The 19,330-nt window shown below is 37.8% G+C and overlaps 1 protein-coding gene across 2 annotated transcripts; it reads right to left on the reverse strand.

Moving 5' to 3' along the window:
* Nucleotides 1-4,283: 4,283 nt before the first annotated feature.
* Nucleotides 4,284-16,768, reverse strand: il6st (interleukin 6 cytokine family signal transduce). Of its 2 annotated transcripts, none has more exons than XM_035910572.2 (16): nt 16,602-16,768; nt 16,123-16,197; nt 13,123-13,419; nt 12,151-12,298; nt 11,512-11,672; nt 11,193-11,341; nt 10,512-10,674; nt 10,112-10,191; nt 9,399-9,657; nt 8,720-8,893; nt 8,030-8,131; nt 7,541-7,687; nt 7,296-7,436; nt 6,974-7,070; nt 6,536-6,617; nt 4,284-5,571 (listed from the first exon to the last, which is right to left on the reverse strand). In XM_035910572.2, exons 2-16 carry the CDS (start codon nt 16,184-16,186, stop codon nt 4,957-4,959), a joined length of 2,679 nt encoding a protein of 892 aa, XP_035766465.2. In that variant the 5' UTR covers nt 16,187-16,197; nt 16,602-16,768; the 3' UTR covers nt 4,284-4,956. The 2 variants fall into 2 exon arrangements, with proteins under 2 accessions (XP_035766465.2, XP_006797365.2); XM_006797302.3 differs by having other exon boundaries at nt 13,123-13,422.
* Between the last annotated feature and the right edge of the window lie 2,562 nt (nt 16,769-19,330).

Here is a 19,330-nt window from a genome sequence, read left to right on the forward strand (position 1 = left end):
ATACAGGAGCATGATCGCTGACAGCTATAGGGTGAATCTTAGTGTCTGAAATGTCACTCAGCAGTGAGCTGCTGACCAAAAAATAATCCAGACGAGAGTAGGAGTGATGGACATGTGAGAAAAAAGTATATTCCTTACTGTTGGGGTGAAGGGAGCGCCATGCATCGCAAAGGTCAAAGTCGCTCATATACTGTTTGATTATATTTGTGGACTGTCAATTACGCTGAGTTCCTGCTGTATTGAGCCTATCCATTTCTTCATTTAGTCCAAGGTTAATAATTTTACGCTCTCTGTGCAAGTCTGCAAATTTCTTTATTAAATCATAAGATTCTTAAATTCATCAAGTCTCTCTGTGCCTGGGTCCTCATCACAAAACATGATATCACCGTTCACAACATTTTAACACAATTGAATCCCCACATTTGTGAAAGAAAAGCAAAACACTTTTTTGAAAAGTCTGTAACAAAACCATCAAATCTGATAAAGGTTATTTAAATGCTGCTAAAGACTACTACTGCCAAAGAAGAATGGATTGGAATTTCTTTTTAAAAAAACATATCCTAACCTTAATTACTGCGGGAGAATAATGAATGATGCTCACAGTGAGTAAAAAGTAAACTGAGTGCATTTTTTGGACAGAGATTCACTTTTAATGTGTATGTATAATATAATACAGATACATAAAAAATACACTCCAAAAATAGAAGAGTACAAAATATTATTAAAAAATTAGAAAAATTGAGACACCTTGGCCTATGGTACAATGTATACAATGATCTTTACTGCAGATACTACTATGGCTCTACAGATTTTTTCTTTTCTTTTAACCTATGTCGCCTCACCTTGAGGTTGGTAAATCTGTCTATCACATTTTGGTGGTCAAGTCTCTCAAGCATCTCTTTCTCAGCTGACATCACAGCCAGGTGCTGGAGTTTGCTTTGCTCTGTTTGTATTGTGTCAGGTCAGGTCAGGTCAGGTCAGGTCTCGTCTCATCTCAGGTTTTTTATGGTTCTGTTTAGGATCATGTTTTTCTCTGCCTCAAGTCTTGGTTTTTTCATGCTCCTGATCAGTCCTCAGCTGAGCAACACTCCTGCCACAATTGTAGCAGCTCCCCCACAAATTATTTTTCTTGTGGCGTCTGACAGTAGACTCATCTCTGTGCTTGTCCTGCTAGACCTCAGTGCAGCAATACTGTTGACCAGAATATTCTATTAGAACGAATAGAGCATGCTGTAGGTATTACAGGGACTGCGCTGCAGTGGTTTGTATCATATCTATCTAATCTCCAAATTTTTTCATGTAAATAGAGAGTCCTCTTCACATACTAAGGTTAATTATGGAGTTCCACAGGGCTCAGTGCGAGGACCAATTCTGTTTCTGCTTCACTTAGGCAGAATCATCAGAAGATGGCATACATTTTCACTGCTATGCAGATGCACAAAACTTTATCTATCTATGAGGCCAGATAACACACACCAATTAGTTAAACTGCAGGGATATCTTAAAGACATAAAGACCTGGATGACATCAAATTTTCTGCTTCTAAATTCAGATAAAGCTGAAGTTATTGTACTTGGCCCAGAAAATCTTAGAAATATGGTCAGTGTTTAGGAGGATACTTTTAAATGTATTCCACTACAGATTACAGAATACATGGCCCAAAATGTAATTTGTAACATATTCCATTAAGTTACTCAATGTAGGTAACATATTCTGAATACTTTGCGTAAAAAATTGAGACATTAAATATTTACACAGGAATAATCCTTAGAATTTGTTATTTTTTGTTAGGTCTTAGACGTTTTATGTGATAAATGTGTTTTTGTTATAAAGTTTGTGTCATGGTCGGGGTGTGTGGCTGTAAAATTCCATTGAAGGTCTGGACCTCCCTGGTATCCACCCATGGGCAGGGCCTACAGCCCCCTTCACCTGAAGCCGATTGAGGCAATCAGGTTGGAGATTTAAGCTGCTTGCTGACACTGCTTCCTCGCCAGTTTGTCAACTACCCTATGTTGGTAACCAGACCTCACGCTTCATGTTCATGAATCTCAAGTGCTCTACTAACCTTGTAATCTCGTGTTCTAGTTACTCCAGGAAAACTCCATCATACTGAACCACTCATCTCGGAAATCTGGTTAACCCGCCAGCTCTCGGAATCATCTCCTTGCCTCACCTGCCTGCCCTTACACTACCTCGGGACCTTCACCACTCAGGACAGCTGCCACACACCACCTAACCCACCTGGACCGCACCACCTCTCCCTCAACGCTTCCATCTCCCACCTGCACAGTAAGACGAACACTTACATAGCTTCCACTCCCTCCAGAACTCCTCCTTGGCTACCGCTCTAACACTGCTCTCCTCTCTTCCAGTATGTACCTGATCACCAGCAGCTGCCGTTGCTTTCTTGGACCTGTCCCCTTGCTTGTCCCTCTCCCCTGGCCAAGACCCTCACGCCCCCTATATCAAGCCTTAAATCAAGTACTAACGTGAACGTCATTTTGGTGTTAGTTATTAAACCTTTGTTAAACCCTTTACTGTGCCTCCGCCTTGGGTTTCCTGCACGTGGGTTTGATTTTTGGTGCTCGGCCTCCGGCCGTTTTGTGACAGTTTGTAGGCCCACAGGAAGGGTAGCTACTGCTATTACAGAGCTAATAGGGATCTTAATAAACTAAACTAAACAGCATGATGCTGCCACCACCGTCATTCACAATAGAGATAGTAGAGATAGCACAGCCAGGTGTTAAACAGTAACTGGACACTTGGCATTCAGGCCAAAGAATTTGAACTTTAAAGTGTCTTTTGGCAAATCCAGGCAGGTTGTGATGAACCTTTTAAATACATATACCCAGAGATGGGCAGTAACGCGTTACTTGTAATGCGTTACCGTAATCTGGTTACTTTTTTCAAGTAACGAGTAAAGTAAGGGATTACTATTGCAAAAACGGTAATTAGATTACCGTTACTTTCCCGTAGGAACGCTGCGTTACTTTTTTTTTTTTTTGCGAGAATGTCTCATAACAATGACGTAAGCGAGTGCGACGTTTGTGACAACAGCTGTGCGCAGATTAACAATGGATAATATATGGAGTGCAGGAGAGAGTATGAGCATGGAGCGTTTAAAGCGTGGAAGTACTGACCTTTGAGTTTGATTCCATAAAAAGACAAAAACTTTAGCGTCCGTTGTGCGTGGGAAGAAAACTTCTTTTTACAGCGAAAAAAAAAACCCTAAACAAGCACCGAGTGCGCAACGACGTAATGGGAAATTCACAGAGAAACTCGCGGATTCTTCAACTGACTGCTGCGGCACACCTGCACCAGAGCACACCTCTGCTTACCCCATTCCTGCTTTACAGGTGAAAATAGAGCAAAAGGACCGCTAGTCTTTGATTTTATTTATTTTCTGCTGTGTTTTACTTGCATCTATTTGAAAGACTGAGTGTAAACACAAAAAATATTTTATTTTATTTGCTGGAATGTGCAGAAAATAGGTTTAAATGTTAAACTAATTTCTTCAAGTCAGAGAATGTTGCATATAATTTAATATTTACTTGATACATAAAGTTAAAAGATTAAAACTGATAAAATAAGTTTAAAAAAAAGACTTTTCCATTTGATTACATTTTGTATGATCGATTATGCTGGAAAAAGTAGAATTGGGCTGAAAGACCTATTGCTTTATCAACTATTCAGGTTGTAAATCGTGTTTTTAAAAAGTAACTAAGTAACTAATTACTTTTGAAAATAAGTAATCAGTAAAGTAACTGGATTACTTTTTTGAGGAAGTAATTAGTTACTGATTACTTTTTTCAAGTAACTTGACCAACACTGCATATACCATATATTACCATATACACCTGATTATTGGAGTGCTGCAGAAATAGTTAATGAAAGGTTCTCGCTCCACAGAGCAACGCTGAAATTCTGTCAGAGTGCCCATTAGGTTTATAGTCACCTCCCTGACTAAGGTCCTTCTAGGATGATCACTCATATTAGGAAGTGTCCTGGTGTCCACAAACTTGTCTCACTGGGACTTCCAATATTTATAAAATGTAGATATAAATGTAAAGTTAGATTACTGGCTCCACTATATGCTGTCAATGTTCTACTTCGAGTGCAGCAGGAGGGAAGTAGTCAGCAAGAAACTCTGGAAGAGAGAATCCAGTTTCCTTCATCTCAGAATGTACCCCATAAGCAAGCAATTAGGCATCTCCCAGGTCACTTACATGTGACTCAAAGCAGTTCAGTAGAATGTCTAGCAAAAATTAAAAAACGAAGCTTACTGACTTTCCCTCATGTTTTATTGTTAAGCTTTAGCATGGTGTCATTTGAAAAAGAAATACAATCAGCAGTGATTGATCAGAGCTGAAGCAATGCTGTTTATGATCACACTGTATTCCAAATTGTTTTAACATTGTGATACAACAAATTAAGATATAATGCTTGCTTTGACACAGCCTGGGGTGAGAAAACACATCTTCCAACAACATCTGGAATTAACATTAGGAAAACTGAAAAACAACAGTTTCAACATATTAAGAGCTTCATGGTGCCTTTAATAAATGCAATAAAAACATAAGACTTTACATTCAGCTATAAACTGTCACTTAAAAATTTAAATTCAAGTGAGATTAAGGACGTTAGGCTGCACTGGCATGCCATTAGAAGTTTACGTTAGTATAAAATTGTATTTCGTCATTATGTTGAAGATGTTGTTTTATTTACAAAGAACTGGCTATGTAATTTTTTCTTGTGAGAGTAAAGCGCGCAAACGACAACCGCAAGCTCTAATTCACATTACTCTTTACAGTGTAATATAATGGGACTATTTACATTTGATTAAGTGCAAAAGATATACAGGGATTTGTTCAATGCTTTAAATAAACACCCAGGACTAACAAAGGCACAAGACCACATATGTAGGCGATGCATGTATCAGACGAGCCATCTGAGTTCTTACTGTGGCCTGTAGCCACCCAGCTGAGGCATGTAGCTGGAGACCGGTGCTGGTATCCAGTCATCAGATTGGCAATCTGCAGGTGCTGTGTGTTCAGTGTCTTCTTCCAGGGAACAGAAGTCCAGCACCTCTTGCTGCTCCATCTCCAACGGGTTAAAGTCATTACTGTCGGTGGCATTTTCATTCCCTGCATTGTGAGTAAAGCAGGGCTGTCTCAGGAAACACTGTCTGCTGCCCTCCTGCACCATGGTGTCATGGTTCTCTTCACAGTCCAGCAGTGGCTGTGTGGACTCAGACCGTGAAAAAATGGACTGCTGGGGCAGAGAGCTTGGGTTCTGGCCCTTGTAACCACTGGAGGCGACTACAGAGGAGTACTGAATAGTGCTGGCCGTGGTGTCAGCCATATCACCACCCTCATCACTGTCAGACACACTCTGTCGAGGTGAGGACATGCAGGAGGAGCCACCGATTCCACTGCTGTGCTCCTCAGACAGATACTTGTCCTTTTTCAGAGGCAGACTTGCCTTGTCCTCCTCAAATACACACTTTGCATCACAAACATCCACATTAAGCACACTGATGCCAGATAGACAGTTCTCTCTTGGTGCCTCTGCCTGTAGAAAAGGAAAGCAAAAGAGAAATGCGTCTGACTAAATACGAAACAGACTGAAAACTCACAGTATTAAGCTATCTACAGATAAAGACATATTAGTCAGTTTTAAAGCCTAATTTTGCTGTGCCACTGTAACTCAGTGCTTCAGCAGGCATCCACGTGCCACTTGGCCAAAGTACAGCCCAGGTTCGAGTTCAAACCGTGGCCCTTTGCTGCAAGTCTTCCCCCTCCCTCACCACTTTCTTCTCTATCTGCACTGCTCCACTATCCAATAGAGGCAAAAATGTTTCAATTTTTAAAAAAAAAGCTTGTTAGTTTGACACCTCTGTGCTTCCTCTCCTATGAAAGGGATTTGTAAATTAGGACACAATATTAATAGGGTAATTCTTTTAGTCACTGGACCGCTCTGAAAGTTGACGTTTTATGCATGACACGAAACATGGAAGACAGTTCTTCACTCAGTACTCTGACCTTGTTGTATGAGGCAAGTGTCATTAGCTAACAGAAATGTCTGTGCAGTGATGACAAACAGGGTTGAGAATGAGCAATCTGCTTTATGCAAGCAATCATTTGTGCTATGTCCTGGTGGTTTAATTTTTTTTTTATTACCATTATTCTGGTCATGCTGACACACTAATGCAGGGGTATCAAACTCAAATACGCAGTGGGCCAAAATTCAAAACTGGAACAAAGTCGCGGGCTAACATTAATATTTATTGAAAGATATTTATTCCTCCAGATATAAGAATGAATCTTTTCTTATGGACTCAAACACGTTTTGCTGAAAAACTGAATATGGAACAAGCAAAGCTTAATACTAAACAATATATATATTATCTGTATAATACCAGTAGGCCAGCTCTAATAGTAATTTGGTATGGCTTCGCCAAATTTGGCCTGCAGCCTAATTACATTTGGCCCGCGGGCCAGAGTTTGATACCTATGCACTAATGTGAAACTCTTACTTTCAAAGGATAATCTGGAGACCAGTTTCCAATGGTGCTATCTCCGGGATTTGGAATCTGAGGCCAAAAGTTGTCCTTGATCCTGTAGAAAAGAAAAAAACAAAACATACTTACAACAAAATCTACTTATATAGAAAAATACAATAACTCCAAAAATATTGAAATCACAGTTTCAGTGAAGTTATTATGATGAATATTGTGTATGAAGTAATGAATGTTTACAATTTTTAAGATTGGTATGCTCAAAATAAACTAGTATTATGTGCCTCATCCAATGACTAAAGTGCTGTACACCCAAAGGCACGTTAAAATGGCTGCAGTCTTGGAAAAGGTAAGATGCATCAAAGAGTAAATGGAAACCCTAGATGTACGTGTTCAGTTTACAGCCATTCACTGAGAGGCGGTAAACATCCCAAGAGATATTTAAGGGTAACTTACACATCTTTTTTGCAGAAACAGAGCAACATGGTCATGAGAACAGCAAACAGAAACCCAAGGCTCACTCCTACCACAATGCCTTCAATTTCTCCTGGTGCTGTGAGGTGAAAAAGATATATAGATAAGACAAAGGGTTAACAGCAATTCAAAAACCAATGGTAAAAATCTAAACTTCAATTAGCCTCTCATCCAAGACGCTCCAGTACCCTTCTTTTCAATCTCTCAAGATTACAACACCTCGATTGACTACCCTACACAGACACTTTGGAAAAGGTAAAACTGACTTTGTGACATTTCTCAACTAGTTGGATCATGTACTGACCATATTTCAGAGTAGTGAACGAGTGGTTAGAGCCATTGACTGAGCCTCTGATAGTTGAAGCCTTTATCCAAATGTCATACTTTGTGTTGCGTGATAATGACGTCAAAGTGTATGAGGTGGTGTTAGATGGCACAGTTATGCCTGCAAGAAAGAACAACAGAAATCAAAGGTTAGCCTGGCAATTGAGTGTTTTCATTTAAAAAAGCTAACCTAACAGTTCAGCACAACATGGAACCAGTAGATACCACGAGTTTCAGTCCCACTTCGATAGTATATTGTGTAGTTTGTAATGAAGCCGCGTCGTTTTATCAGAGGAATCTCATCCCACTCCAGCTTGGCTGTGTAACATCCTGGGTCACCACTCAGGTTGACACTAGGGCCTTGTGATGGAACTGTACAAAAAAATAAAAATAACAACAAACTGATTTTAAGAACATCTCTGTGGAAATAACTGATAGACAATATATAACTTGTCAAATGATTAATATAAAAAATTTAATTTTTAAATTTATAAAAATCATCAAACATTTGATGATTCTATGCAATGCATAGAATCATCAAATGCATTCTATACAATCTCGTTAAAATGACATTATAACGGTTATGGCGTTAACATCAATTTTACGAGATTAATGCTGTTAACGAGATTAACAGCACTATTCAAATTATAATATCCACAACAATTCAAAATACAATGGTTTACTATTGATTAATTGACAAGTATGATCTCTTACCTCCTTGTTCAAAATAGGCGTGTACATGGACTGGCTTCCCAACCAGTTTGCCATATATAGGGTACACTGATATTCTGTAGTGAACAAATTTCTCAAGGTCCCCTAGATTTGACATCAAGGTTAAAAAGGGGGGAAAAGCACTCTTTAATTAATAGCAATCTTATACAACATGCAGTTAGAGCAAAGCAACAGAAGCTATTAGTATTAGCAGCCATAGTAAAAGTTAACTTAAAGGTTTTGCTTTAAGATCCGCTGCAGTGTATGCAAAATATATTAATTCCTTGTTACAAGAGAATACTTTCTTGCTTTAACAAGGTTGTATTAAAGTCACTATGACATATTTATCATTTGTGTTGCTTACCAATAAGAAACTTGACTCTTTATAACGCCACATCATTATCATTAAACAATGAAATCAGAGACTACCTTTTTGACGCCACCTTTTTATCAGTTTTTAAAAAGATCTACCCATAGTGCCATCTGCACAGTACAGTCAGTCTCCTCTTTATGACATCTGAAACTAAACAACAGCTTCTTATAGCCATGACACGAGAGAGATTTTATGATGGGTGCCATATGCCTTTAAACAACTAAATGAACATTCTCCAAACATGGTTATTCCATATTTCTTCAAGAGGGTTGTACAACAACTTTTTGTTTCCTAAACCCTCAGAAAAAAAGAAAAAATACCTTTAATTGCAGTGTAGGTTGTTTTTCCATCTTCCCTCTGCCAGTTTCTCTCACCATCACTGACCCATTCCACCACATACTCGAAATCGGACACTGTTCTATTAGGGGGTTTCCATGAAAGAAACAGCTGACCGTTATGGGACTGTACCTCCATTTTTTCCACTGCAGGAGGTTCTGTAACAGACACACACACACACATGAAATAACAAATATAACCATAACCCAATTTGTCATACATTGGGTCTTGATTTGGACCAGACTTAGTGAATAAACTACATTTAGTAAATTATAAAACCCATCTGACCTCGAGTTAAAACCTGCTAAGAACTTTGAGATAAAGTTCTGAAATTATCTACTATGTGTATACTAGGCATATAATCATACATTACTCACACCACTATACTGATTCTGTTAACTGCAGTTTTATACCTGGGGCTTCGCAAACAGCTGAGAGTTAAAAATTATGATCATAAACCACATGGCATTCTGGTTCATGGTTGCTGCTGGGTCCCTTTGGATACCATTGTACGTCTCTGTTACTGTTACTTATTAATCAAGAACATTCTAATTTGTGTGTGTGATTTTATGCCGAAAATATTATCTGGACTGCTTTAGATTATATGTCACAGTTGTGTCTAAATGTCACGCCTGTAAATTCAAGGTCAACATGGACACTTACCGCGTGTTTTGGGGGAAATGATCAACTTTGCCTGAGGAGATGCCCCCACAGAATTTATGGCTGTGACATACACGGTCACAGACTCCTCATCATCCAAGAGAATAGTTATTAGTGGAGTGATCTGTTTTTTACTTGAGCTGCCATCTGTCAGACTTCTGTTCACTGGAATAATCTCCCAAGTTCCATTCCTGATACTATCCTTTTGTTTCTCAATTGTTATGTTAAATCTTCTTATCCTCCCATTGGAAAACTCGGGATCCTGGATGAGCAAAGTTGCAGACAGTATGCAGACAGTTCTCATTATTACATTGACTATATCCAGGACTATATCGCAATCTGTCCAACTCATTCATTCTATTCTGTTAAGATTTTATTGATCTAGCCATTCATCAAACTGCTTGCTATAATGAATAAAAAAAATTTAACTATAATTAACTATAATGAAGACTATGAAAATAGTCTATGACAGTCTGTTCTAACATGTTGGCTGTGGTGAGTTAGGGTTGGCAGCAATAGTTCCTTTTGTTTGTTTTTTTAACTGGTTCAGTTCAGTTAAAAATGTATCTAAATGTTTTGGTCTATCTGTAGAATGTCTATCAGTTATGTTAAACCTTTCATTTCAAATAAATTCTAATGCTTTGTGCTTATGACAACAGGAGTATTGTTAGATAAAACTGTTTTTAAATGTTAAATTGAATGTGATGGAAATTTACCTTACAAATGAACTCAATTTGTCGTTTATTTATGCCTTCCTCCGACGTGATTATCCATACATCTGGTTTACTTTTTGGTACTAGGTAAAAGAAAAAGAACAGGATATTAAATCTTTTAGTTTATCAAAAGGACAAAAGGACACGTAAACACATGGGTGGACAATGTATGCAGTTTCACAGGTTCAGTAAATCTTCTCACTACCAGAGGTTTTTATTTTCAATCTTTATGCTTTTGGATACAAAAAACTCTTGAGGACTTCAGAGTCTGAATAGTTTATTCATCATGTATAACATAGTATTAAGTGAACAATTTATTAATCATAACTGTGCTAATTGTCTGTAGCAAAATATTCCATTTGATTTACTGAAACTAGTCCGAACTAGAATTCATAATACTCACAATCCTCTGGTGTTCTCTCGGTAACGTTGCTACTCCAGTCACTCCAGTAACCACAGTGCTTTTTATTATATTTGCACCGTACCTGAGTGACATAAACTGTGTCTGGTTGCAGTTTCTGGAGTCTAAAGGACTGTATATAACTCGAAGTGTCTTCCAGAGGTACCTAAAAACATAAACCATGTGTCACTTAAAAATAAAACAAGAGATAATATGTACCAGTCTGAGAAGAATCACATTTAAAATATTAAGACTCTAAGATTTCAGCAAATACAGGACCCTCTTGCTTTGAGGCAACAGTACTAAGCACAGAGCCACTGTGTTACCATTTGAGCACATTGAGCAAGTGCTACAAAGATAAAATGGTGTACACACTGTACAGGGACACTGTAGAAGGTTGTATAGAACACACAAAAACATATTACTGTGCTAAAGTAAACCTTCATTCCCAATCACTCTCAAGAGCTTTGTGGAGAACAGATTCAACATGTCATGAAACTAAATCAAATTTTCTTAAAATTGTCAGTAATACAATTTCTGCAGATTTGTTCATTAATGCATAACACAACACTGGAATCTTAACTGATTTACAGGTTTACACAATAGTTTGAATCTTTTAGAAATATGGTGATATTGTCTTTTACAATGGCAATTTTTGATGGAAGGGTATACAAATATACTTACATAAAACCACTTTTGAGATCCCAATGGGCAGAATCTAATTTCATATATCGTTTCCAGATAAATTTTATTAATAGAAGTCCAGTTCATCACAAGGCAGGTGGGAAAAACTGCCTCTGAAATGACTGCGACGGATGGAGGCTTTGTTTTTACTGTGACGCACACACACACACACACACACACACACACACACACACACACACACACACACACAAAGAATTCAAGACAATCAACATCACTTAATCTGAATATACGTTTTAGACTACTGGCTCAGAACATGCAAATATGTTAAACATAATAATCAAATGTACTATTTACTTACCAAAGCAATTAGCAGGCTTTATCAGATGTTCAGACTCTTCTTTTCCAAGTTCATTTTGTGCCACCACCCAAATCTCCAGTTCCATATGATTAGGAAAGAAATTCAGATCTATTGTGGTATTGTTTACTGGCCCTAATATTGATGCAGTAAAAATTTTATCACTAAAAAAAGAAGTAGAAGACAATTTACTTGACAGTAAAACCTACACAAAGCTAGACAACTGGTATTCATTACTAGTTTAAAAAGTCACATTACATTTAGGTGGCATAATGGTGCAAAGATTTGCACAATCAGGGTATGCATGGTCTCTTTGCCCCTGCATGGGTTCTATCGAGGTACTCTAGCTTCCTCCCACAGTCCAAACACATGCATGTTAGATTAAGTGGTCAGGATAAATTACCCCCTATGTGTCAAGGTGACCATGTTTCGTGTGTTCATATTTGAATGTGGCCATGTGGCTATACAACTTGACACTGACAGACATTACATGTTTCAATTGTCCATACCAGGAACATAAAAATGTAATACAACACTACTGTGATAAGCTGGTTTTAACACAGCTTGACTTAGTTTCACCATAATGAATGAGAAACAGAATTGTAAACAAAAGAAGTAATGATTCATGAAGTATGTACTCACCCTGTTTGTCTAATAAACAGTGTATAATTTGTAGGGACAGCTTCCGTTTGATGTCCTACTGCTTCCCACTGACATTTGATGTTTGATGAGATAATTTTGCTCTCCTGAACTGCTATACAGGACAGATTCTTTGGCTTCTCCGGGCGATCTGATATTTAAACAAAACAAAAACTAAACTCACAAAGTTTATCTCTGCATGCCACAAAATTACAATTTTCAGTGCATTTTTTCTGTATCATTATCATGTGGTTTATATATATATTAAATTTAAATTCAGCTTACAAATGAGGACAAAATAATTACCCCATTATGAAATTCAAAGTTTTTATCAAAGTTTTGCTGTGTGCTTTTTTAACAGAGAAAGGGATTTTCAACATAGTATTTCTTAACAGACTAGTTTTATTTAGAAAACAGCATTAAGTATTTATATTAGCCCACAATAAGAGAAGTATTTCACCCCCAAAAATAAATAAATACTGGCAACGGCCAGTGGTACCCTTCAACCTCCCGATACATCTATGGTATCAACGTTTCTCCCATTTTAAACACTACAGCCAGATGAACATTTTTGGCATTTCCTTGCCTGTATGATTCAACATACATCAAGACAACACTACAGGCTGTTTTCTCCAAAAAATGATACACAATTGACTAATTGCATCAGGGTTAATCATTTTAACCCTGGTATTAGTTTGTCTTAACTAATTTTGTTTCTGTGTGCAAAGTAAAATAATATAGATATCCAAAATAAAACCAAGATATTTGGAAAAGCTGTGTTTCACAGCACTTGGAAAATACTTTAAAAAATGAAATTTTCATAGGGGGGCTAATAATTTTGTCATCATATACTATTGCTTGGAAACACAGAAAGGAAAACAAACTACTGTTATCACAACCGATCGAAAAAAGAGTTATAGCTGCATTTGGGTAAAAACAGCAATAGATTTTCAAGTTATGACGATAAAAACTTACAGCCTTTCCTCAGCAAAATCCCATGAGTAAATTTGCCCCTGTTTAGGACAACATAGTGTGACTCCGTCTTGCAGCTGCAAAATAACCATTCAGACTTTTCACCTCTGATGGTGACAGTGACATTAAGTGCTGAACTGTTGATCTTGATGTAATGTTCTTTGGGTATAATTTCAGAACACTTCCAGTAGAGATCATCTGCTGTGACTTCAGTTGTGTTGATGATCATGCACATAGCTGTGAAGTTAGACCCAATCTGAACCACTGGAGACTGTGGGGCTATCACCAAATGATAGTCATCTTCTGAAGGTCAAAACAAAAAACAAAACACATGGAAAAAAAAGTAAACCCACATGTAGAGTAAAACTCAGAAATATATAGCTGATGAGCACTGTGCTTGTGTCAGCAACAAGATTATTGATACATTTCTGTGAGTCTGAGACATCAAATTACCCACAGTTCCTGTCACAGTCTAAGCAATACAACCACAATAGGAACATCTGCTGCTAAGTGTGATGAGACGTGACCACATTCCTCTTTTTAATGCAACATTAAACTCTGCCTGTCACGGCAACATGGACACACATGGTGTCCATGTTGAAAAATACACTTTTACACTAGTTTCAGTACAGCACAATATCTTTACAGTCATTTCAGTCATTACATAATTAACATTGCAGTTACAATTTCCCAACTTTTGGGATATATAAGGTTGAGGTGGAGGTGGGCATAGCTAAAACATTGTGCTCATCATGCTGGCTTGTAACTAGCTTCCCTGAAACAGAGAAAGCTGGAGGGATTCTGATGGCCCCCAAACATCTGTACATATGAAGTACAAAATTATTTAACCTTTACCATTAATGCTTATTTTTTTTGCGCATCATTCACGCTTACGTTTGAAATCATTAAACAAACTGTATTTTAAACAAAGAAAACCCAGGTAAATACAAAATTGATTTTGTAAATTATTTGAATTATAAAAGAAATAAAGATATCAAAACCAACATGGCCCTATGTGAAAAGGTAATTGCCTACGAACCTAATAGCTACCTGTGCCACCATTGGGAGCAAGAACTTCAATATAATGTTTGCAATATCTCAGTTCTTGATAAATTATGAATTAACTGTGATTAATCATATGTTTCAGAAAGCTGAGTTTAATTTTGGTGGTCACACCCAGATCGATAAAAACCACCAAAAATAGAACTTGTTTGACAGAGCGAGGTAGGCTAAAAGATCTCAAAACAAAGCAAAAATGTCAGAAATCAGGAAGAGGGCATATACATTCTCAGAGAATTGTAATTCTTTAGGTAGTGAAGCTAGTCTTCCCTAATCATTTGGGAAGCATTAGCTGCCAAATCTGCTGCCAATTTACAAAGACAATAGGAAGAAAAATAAAGAAAGAAAGTAAACCGACTGATCAAGATTTTTTTTACTAATTAATTTTAGGTCCTGTTAGGTCTCACACTGCTCTTCTGTCTATCTCTCCTTTCCATATGCTGCTCCCCATCTTACCTGAGCTTGTCTGTTTCAATATCAACTGCATGCGCTTTTCCTCACTTGTCCTTACTAACCATATGTAATAAAAAAAATTAGTAAAACTGTATATATGTGTTGTATTTTCAACTTTAACTTTTTAATTAGAATTCTCTGTCCAGAGGCCTGCTCTTTTTTTTTCTTTAAATCACCTCAATTCTTCAATTTTGAAAAGTACAGTTTATCTCAGCCTTCACAAAAAAAGCCTGCAGAGGTAAAGTTAAAACAAAACACTTCATTTGCATTTTGAACTGGTACACAATGTCAATGACAAAACACTGTTTCCACTCTCACATTAGTTGGATAGAACCAGTTTTGTCTGGATGACTAATTAGATAATTCATTCAAATAAAGCCAATGTTACATGTAGCACAACTGCTCAGAACTGATTCAGAGTCTATTTTTGTATGATTTGGCTTGCCTCAGCCTTTCTGTCCTGTTTCCCTTCCTTAAATGTGGCTTATTGACTGAGACCATTACTGATGAGGTTTCAGAAAATAGTAGATTGATCACCTGATCAGGTCTTTGCTGGATTTTGTTTCTTCTATTTTTAAGGAAATAATTTTCAAACCCTCTTCAATTACTGTAGATAATGTTTCAGGACTGTCACTTCTTTTGTCCTCCACTGTCCACCAACCTGGCAACTTAAAATAGGCTCTTTGCTAAGTTGTCTGTTATGTGTAGACAACACTACGTTAGGTGCCTTTTTATGTTTGAATGATTTAGTGTTAAGGGTCTTAACAAAGAAAAAAACAACCTTCTTATGATAATGGCCAGGAACAAAGACTGGACTGAAAATGAAAGTGAAATGAGTGGGGGGGAAAGCAGCCAGTGCTTAGGGAAAACTGTGAAAGACCATCAGAAAGCCAGGGGAACTAATGCTTAAAGATATGTCAATAAAAATGAGTACAAAATCTGGTTCTCTAGAACCACAATATAAAGAAATAAGCAATGAATCAAGATTATTCGCTCTATCACTGCCACAAAACACACACGCCAAGACACAAGGAATCAGATGAGAAAGCTCTATTTTGTGCATCATCTTTGCAGCACTAAAGAAAGGCTTTTATTAGGCAACAACTGCATCACCTCTAAAATAACCCTTTTGTCCACATCTCATATGAAGCTGCATCGCCATTTTCCCTTTGACAGATAATAATTCTCAAATATGTAATCAGCAATGTTTACTAGTACTTGTATTTATTACTGAGCTGATATCAATTCAGCCAGTATCTTTTACTCACAATTGATTGAATTACCTTACCTTGAACGTGGTAAAATATGCTTAAAAAACCTTCTGAAAGTGTGTTATTATATCCACACTGGGGCAGCAGGAAATATGACATTAAAAATGTTGTCAAAAACAATCTACATTCTGAGTGTCCATTTTGATTCATTCTTGCGTATATACTAAAAAATAACACTCCCCAGTGACTAAAGATGAATTGTACTGTTGATGATACTGACCAGCAGCGAGAACAGAAGCCAGCCAAGCTAAAACCCACAGATGGAGCACAGCCGCAGAGACCATGATGACAACGACTATATAGAAAGACAAAAATAAATAAATAACACCAGTTAGGAAAGAATTGTATCTGTTCTGTTTCAAACACACAACTTCGCAGCTTGTTTTAGCATCATCGTATCGTACAGCGTTGAGTTAATTAAACTGAATAATCATTTACTGAGCTTTTCATGCGTTTAGTAATAACTGTAATACCACAGTAATAACAGTAATAACTGTGATACTAATAATGTGGCAAAGACACTTAAATTTAGGATTTCATTACGATGTTACGAAACAGCAGCTAGCGTCGATGCTAAAAATTTTGTAGGAACCCATGTCCACGGCAGTCACGTCGCATTAGCCAACGAACTCACATTGTCATTCCTGCTAATTGTAGTGTTTCCACAAAAACAATCAAAAGAAAGCGGTCATAACTTACGTAAAAGTTATCCGTTTCTGTCCTTGTACAATGCTGGTTAGCCGCGTAGTATATCTATGTACACCCAGCAATTGTCAAGACAACTTAAACAATTTTTAGATACCATTTCTCGCTCGCCGTGCGTCTGGTTCTTGGTATAAGACCACCCACTTCCCGTCAAAGGCAAGCCTGTGTCGCAATAGGTTACGTAGCGGCGCTGCTCATTAGCCGATCTCACAACGTCGTGATGGCCCTAAACCATTTCTGCTGAGCGTCTGCCATATTGACGAAACGTTTTGATATCTGGGGAAGTGCACTCGTGACTAAATGCTGTTTGCTGATTTTACAGACAAACTGTCAATTAAACAACTTTGACGAATCGGAGACTTTTGCTGTGTGTGTTTGGTGGGCCTTGCGCTCTTATTTCCCGTATGTCTCCGCCTTTCGCCTTCAGAACAAGAATACACAACATCAGGAATCCCTTGGCACTGACTTTAGCTACATGACAAAGCAGTATGATATTCCTGATCCGTTGGAAATTGGAATTAGTCACTCTTTGTTAGACCCTTGTCAAACAACAGGCTTTACATATTGTGCAAGGCATTGATGAGAAGTGTGGGAACAGCACATTAACATGCCTACGGAACAGTTTCTAAAAGAAAGTACACTAATGTAAATAAAAGCAGAAGCTTATAATCATATGTTAAGAGCCTCCTTCTGCTTGCTGCAGAATCATTTACATTTACTTTTAATATTATATGTGCAAATGATACAGTTTTATATGTAGTAAGAAGTTTTCATAGATTTTATCGATAGTTTTAATAAATGAATATTTAGACGATAACTATAGACGAAGCTTTCGGGATATGAAAAAGGATACAAGTCTCTGCTTGCCTTTCTACAAAATCGCTGCAGGGCACTGAAGCTGGTTTTATGATCCCGCAAACTTGGCCGTCCCCGTACACTATTCCGGTCTGACAGAAGCGGAATTTATGGTTAAGCAGGTAACCCATTTGCTGTCCACATCACTTCAGGGAGCTCGACCATAAAAGCAGCTTGATCGTGTGTTGTCTGGGCATTGGCTGGGTCTTTTGTAGTGTTACTTGAAGAGACTGAGAGGGAAAAGATTAGAAATGAGTATCCTCATAATTTTTTAGTGCTCAACAGACGTTTAAAAAAAACAACTTAAATATTTTCCAAATCTCACTAGTGGTTATAAAACGCATTTTATCTGTGGTTTTGGTTTTAATTATAATGCCCCAACAGTGACATTTTCACGTAAAAGGTGGTCTTGCAGTTTGAGTTGCTGTTGGGCAACAGAGAAGGGGGCAATGGTGACTAAGGTTAATGTACTACATTTATTTCATCTTGATATGCCATTGGACAGACAACAAAGAAAACAAACAAAAATCAGACCACGAGAAAAAAGAGCAATGGGAGAAATTTAAGAAAAAAATTACAATGGATCATTTTGAATATAAAGTTGAAATTAAGAGATTGCAGTTGTTGTTTCAAGACAAACTGTTTCCCCATATGTGTATTTGTGTGTATTTTTGTTCTTGTGGAGTTGTGAAATGTTGAAACAAAGTAGTTATATTTCAAAGTACGAATCAAATGAAGAGCAAGAGTTCTTGCTCTGCCCATTCTAAAGGATGTCTCAATGTGTGGTGACTTGTGTGTTAATCCCAGAGTGCATTTTTTCTAATTCTTCTTTCAGCTGCTCCCTATAAAGGTCGCCACATCAGCCTCTATCTGCCACTAACATCCTTTTCTATCAGCCCTCTAGATGTCCTCCACCCCATTGTCACGGTCTGCCCCGCAGACCGAGTGGAGAGAGAGTGGAGGACCCAGGAGCAGACACAGGCGAGCAGGCAGAACTGAACTTTAAAAAAGGCGAGCCTTTATTGTGGGCTGATACAAAGGCATAACAAAACAGCAGGGACAGTGGCTACCTAAACTAAAACCTAAACTGGAGAAACTAAGAACAGCGAAAACTACGACAATGACCACTGAGACGACTATAAACAAGACTTAGTGCAGGGACATGAAAGAACTAAGAAACATATACTAGAACAAGGAACATGAGGGATAACGAGGGGAATGCGATGCAGCAGGAGAACACAGCTGGGAGTAAGACAGGGACCTTCAAAGTAAAACAGGAAACAATTCACAAAGACGCAGACTTGACACTGAACTAAACCTACACTCAACACGAGGGCACAAAACACAAAACCTAAGGACAAAACCCTAAACCAGAATAAACTGAAACATAGAATTATAATAATAATCGACAAAGCAGAATCAGAATACGAACCATAATACAGAAGAATATTAAAAAAAACAGAAAATGCTGGGTCAAAATGACCCAGAACCGTGACACACTAACCTCCTCTTCTTCTGTCTTCTTTTTCTACTCGCCCTGGCCGTAATGACCCTGGCCCTGGTTTAGGGCGAATACCAACATCGTATCACACCACTAACGTTAATCCTTCATCACGCTGAGGATTATTCACAGTCATTTGCCATTTCTAGTCAGTGCGGGATGACTTTTGACACTAGACGGCGACATTGTCCTATTTAGCTGTATTTATTTTTTATTTTTTTATTTTGTTGGCAAAACTTTCTTTATGTATCAGTGCAAACAAAAAGGCTACTTGAACATTTTTAAGCCCAACATCTGCGCCATGACACGAGGAGGAAAAAAGGGATATGTTTAGGGTGTAAGGAGACTGATGTCCATTTGTTATTGT

Source organism: Neolamprologus brichardi, chromosome 7 (genome assembly GCF_056152115.1).
Source record: "Neolamprologus brichardi isolate AB-2024 chromosome 7, ASM5615211v1, whole genome shotgun sequence".
NCBI classification, from domain to species: domain Eukaryota; kingdom Metazoa; phylum Chordata; class Actinopteri; order Cichliformes; family Cichlidae; genus Neolamprologus; species Neolamprologus brichardi.

Coding starts and splice junctions, on each gene's coding strand:
- il6st (XM_006797302.3), bottom strand. CDS start 16,186: ATGGTCTCTGCGGCTGTGCTCCATCTGTGGGTTTTAGCTTGGCTGGCT. Junction 11,673..12,150: donor CTGTTTATTAGACAAACAGG/GTGAGTACATAC, acceptor TTCTTTTTTTAG/TGATAAAATTTTTACTGCAT. Junction 6,618..6,973: donor TGTTTCTGCAAAAAAGATGT/GTAAGTTACCCT, acceptor TCTTTTCTACAG/GATCAAGGACAACTTTTGGC.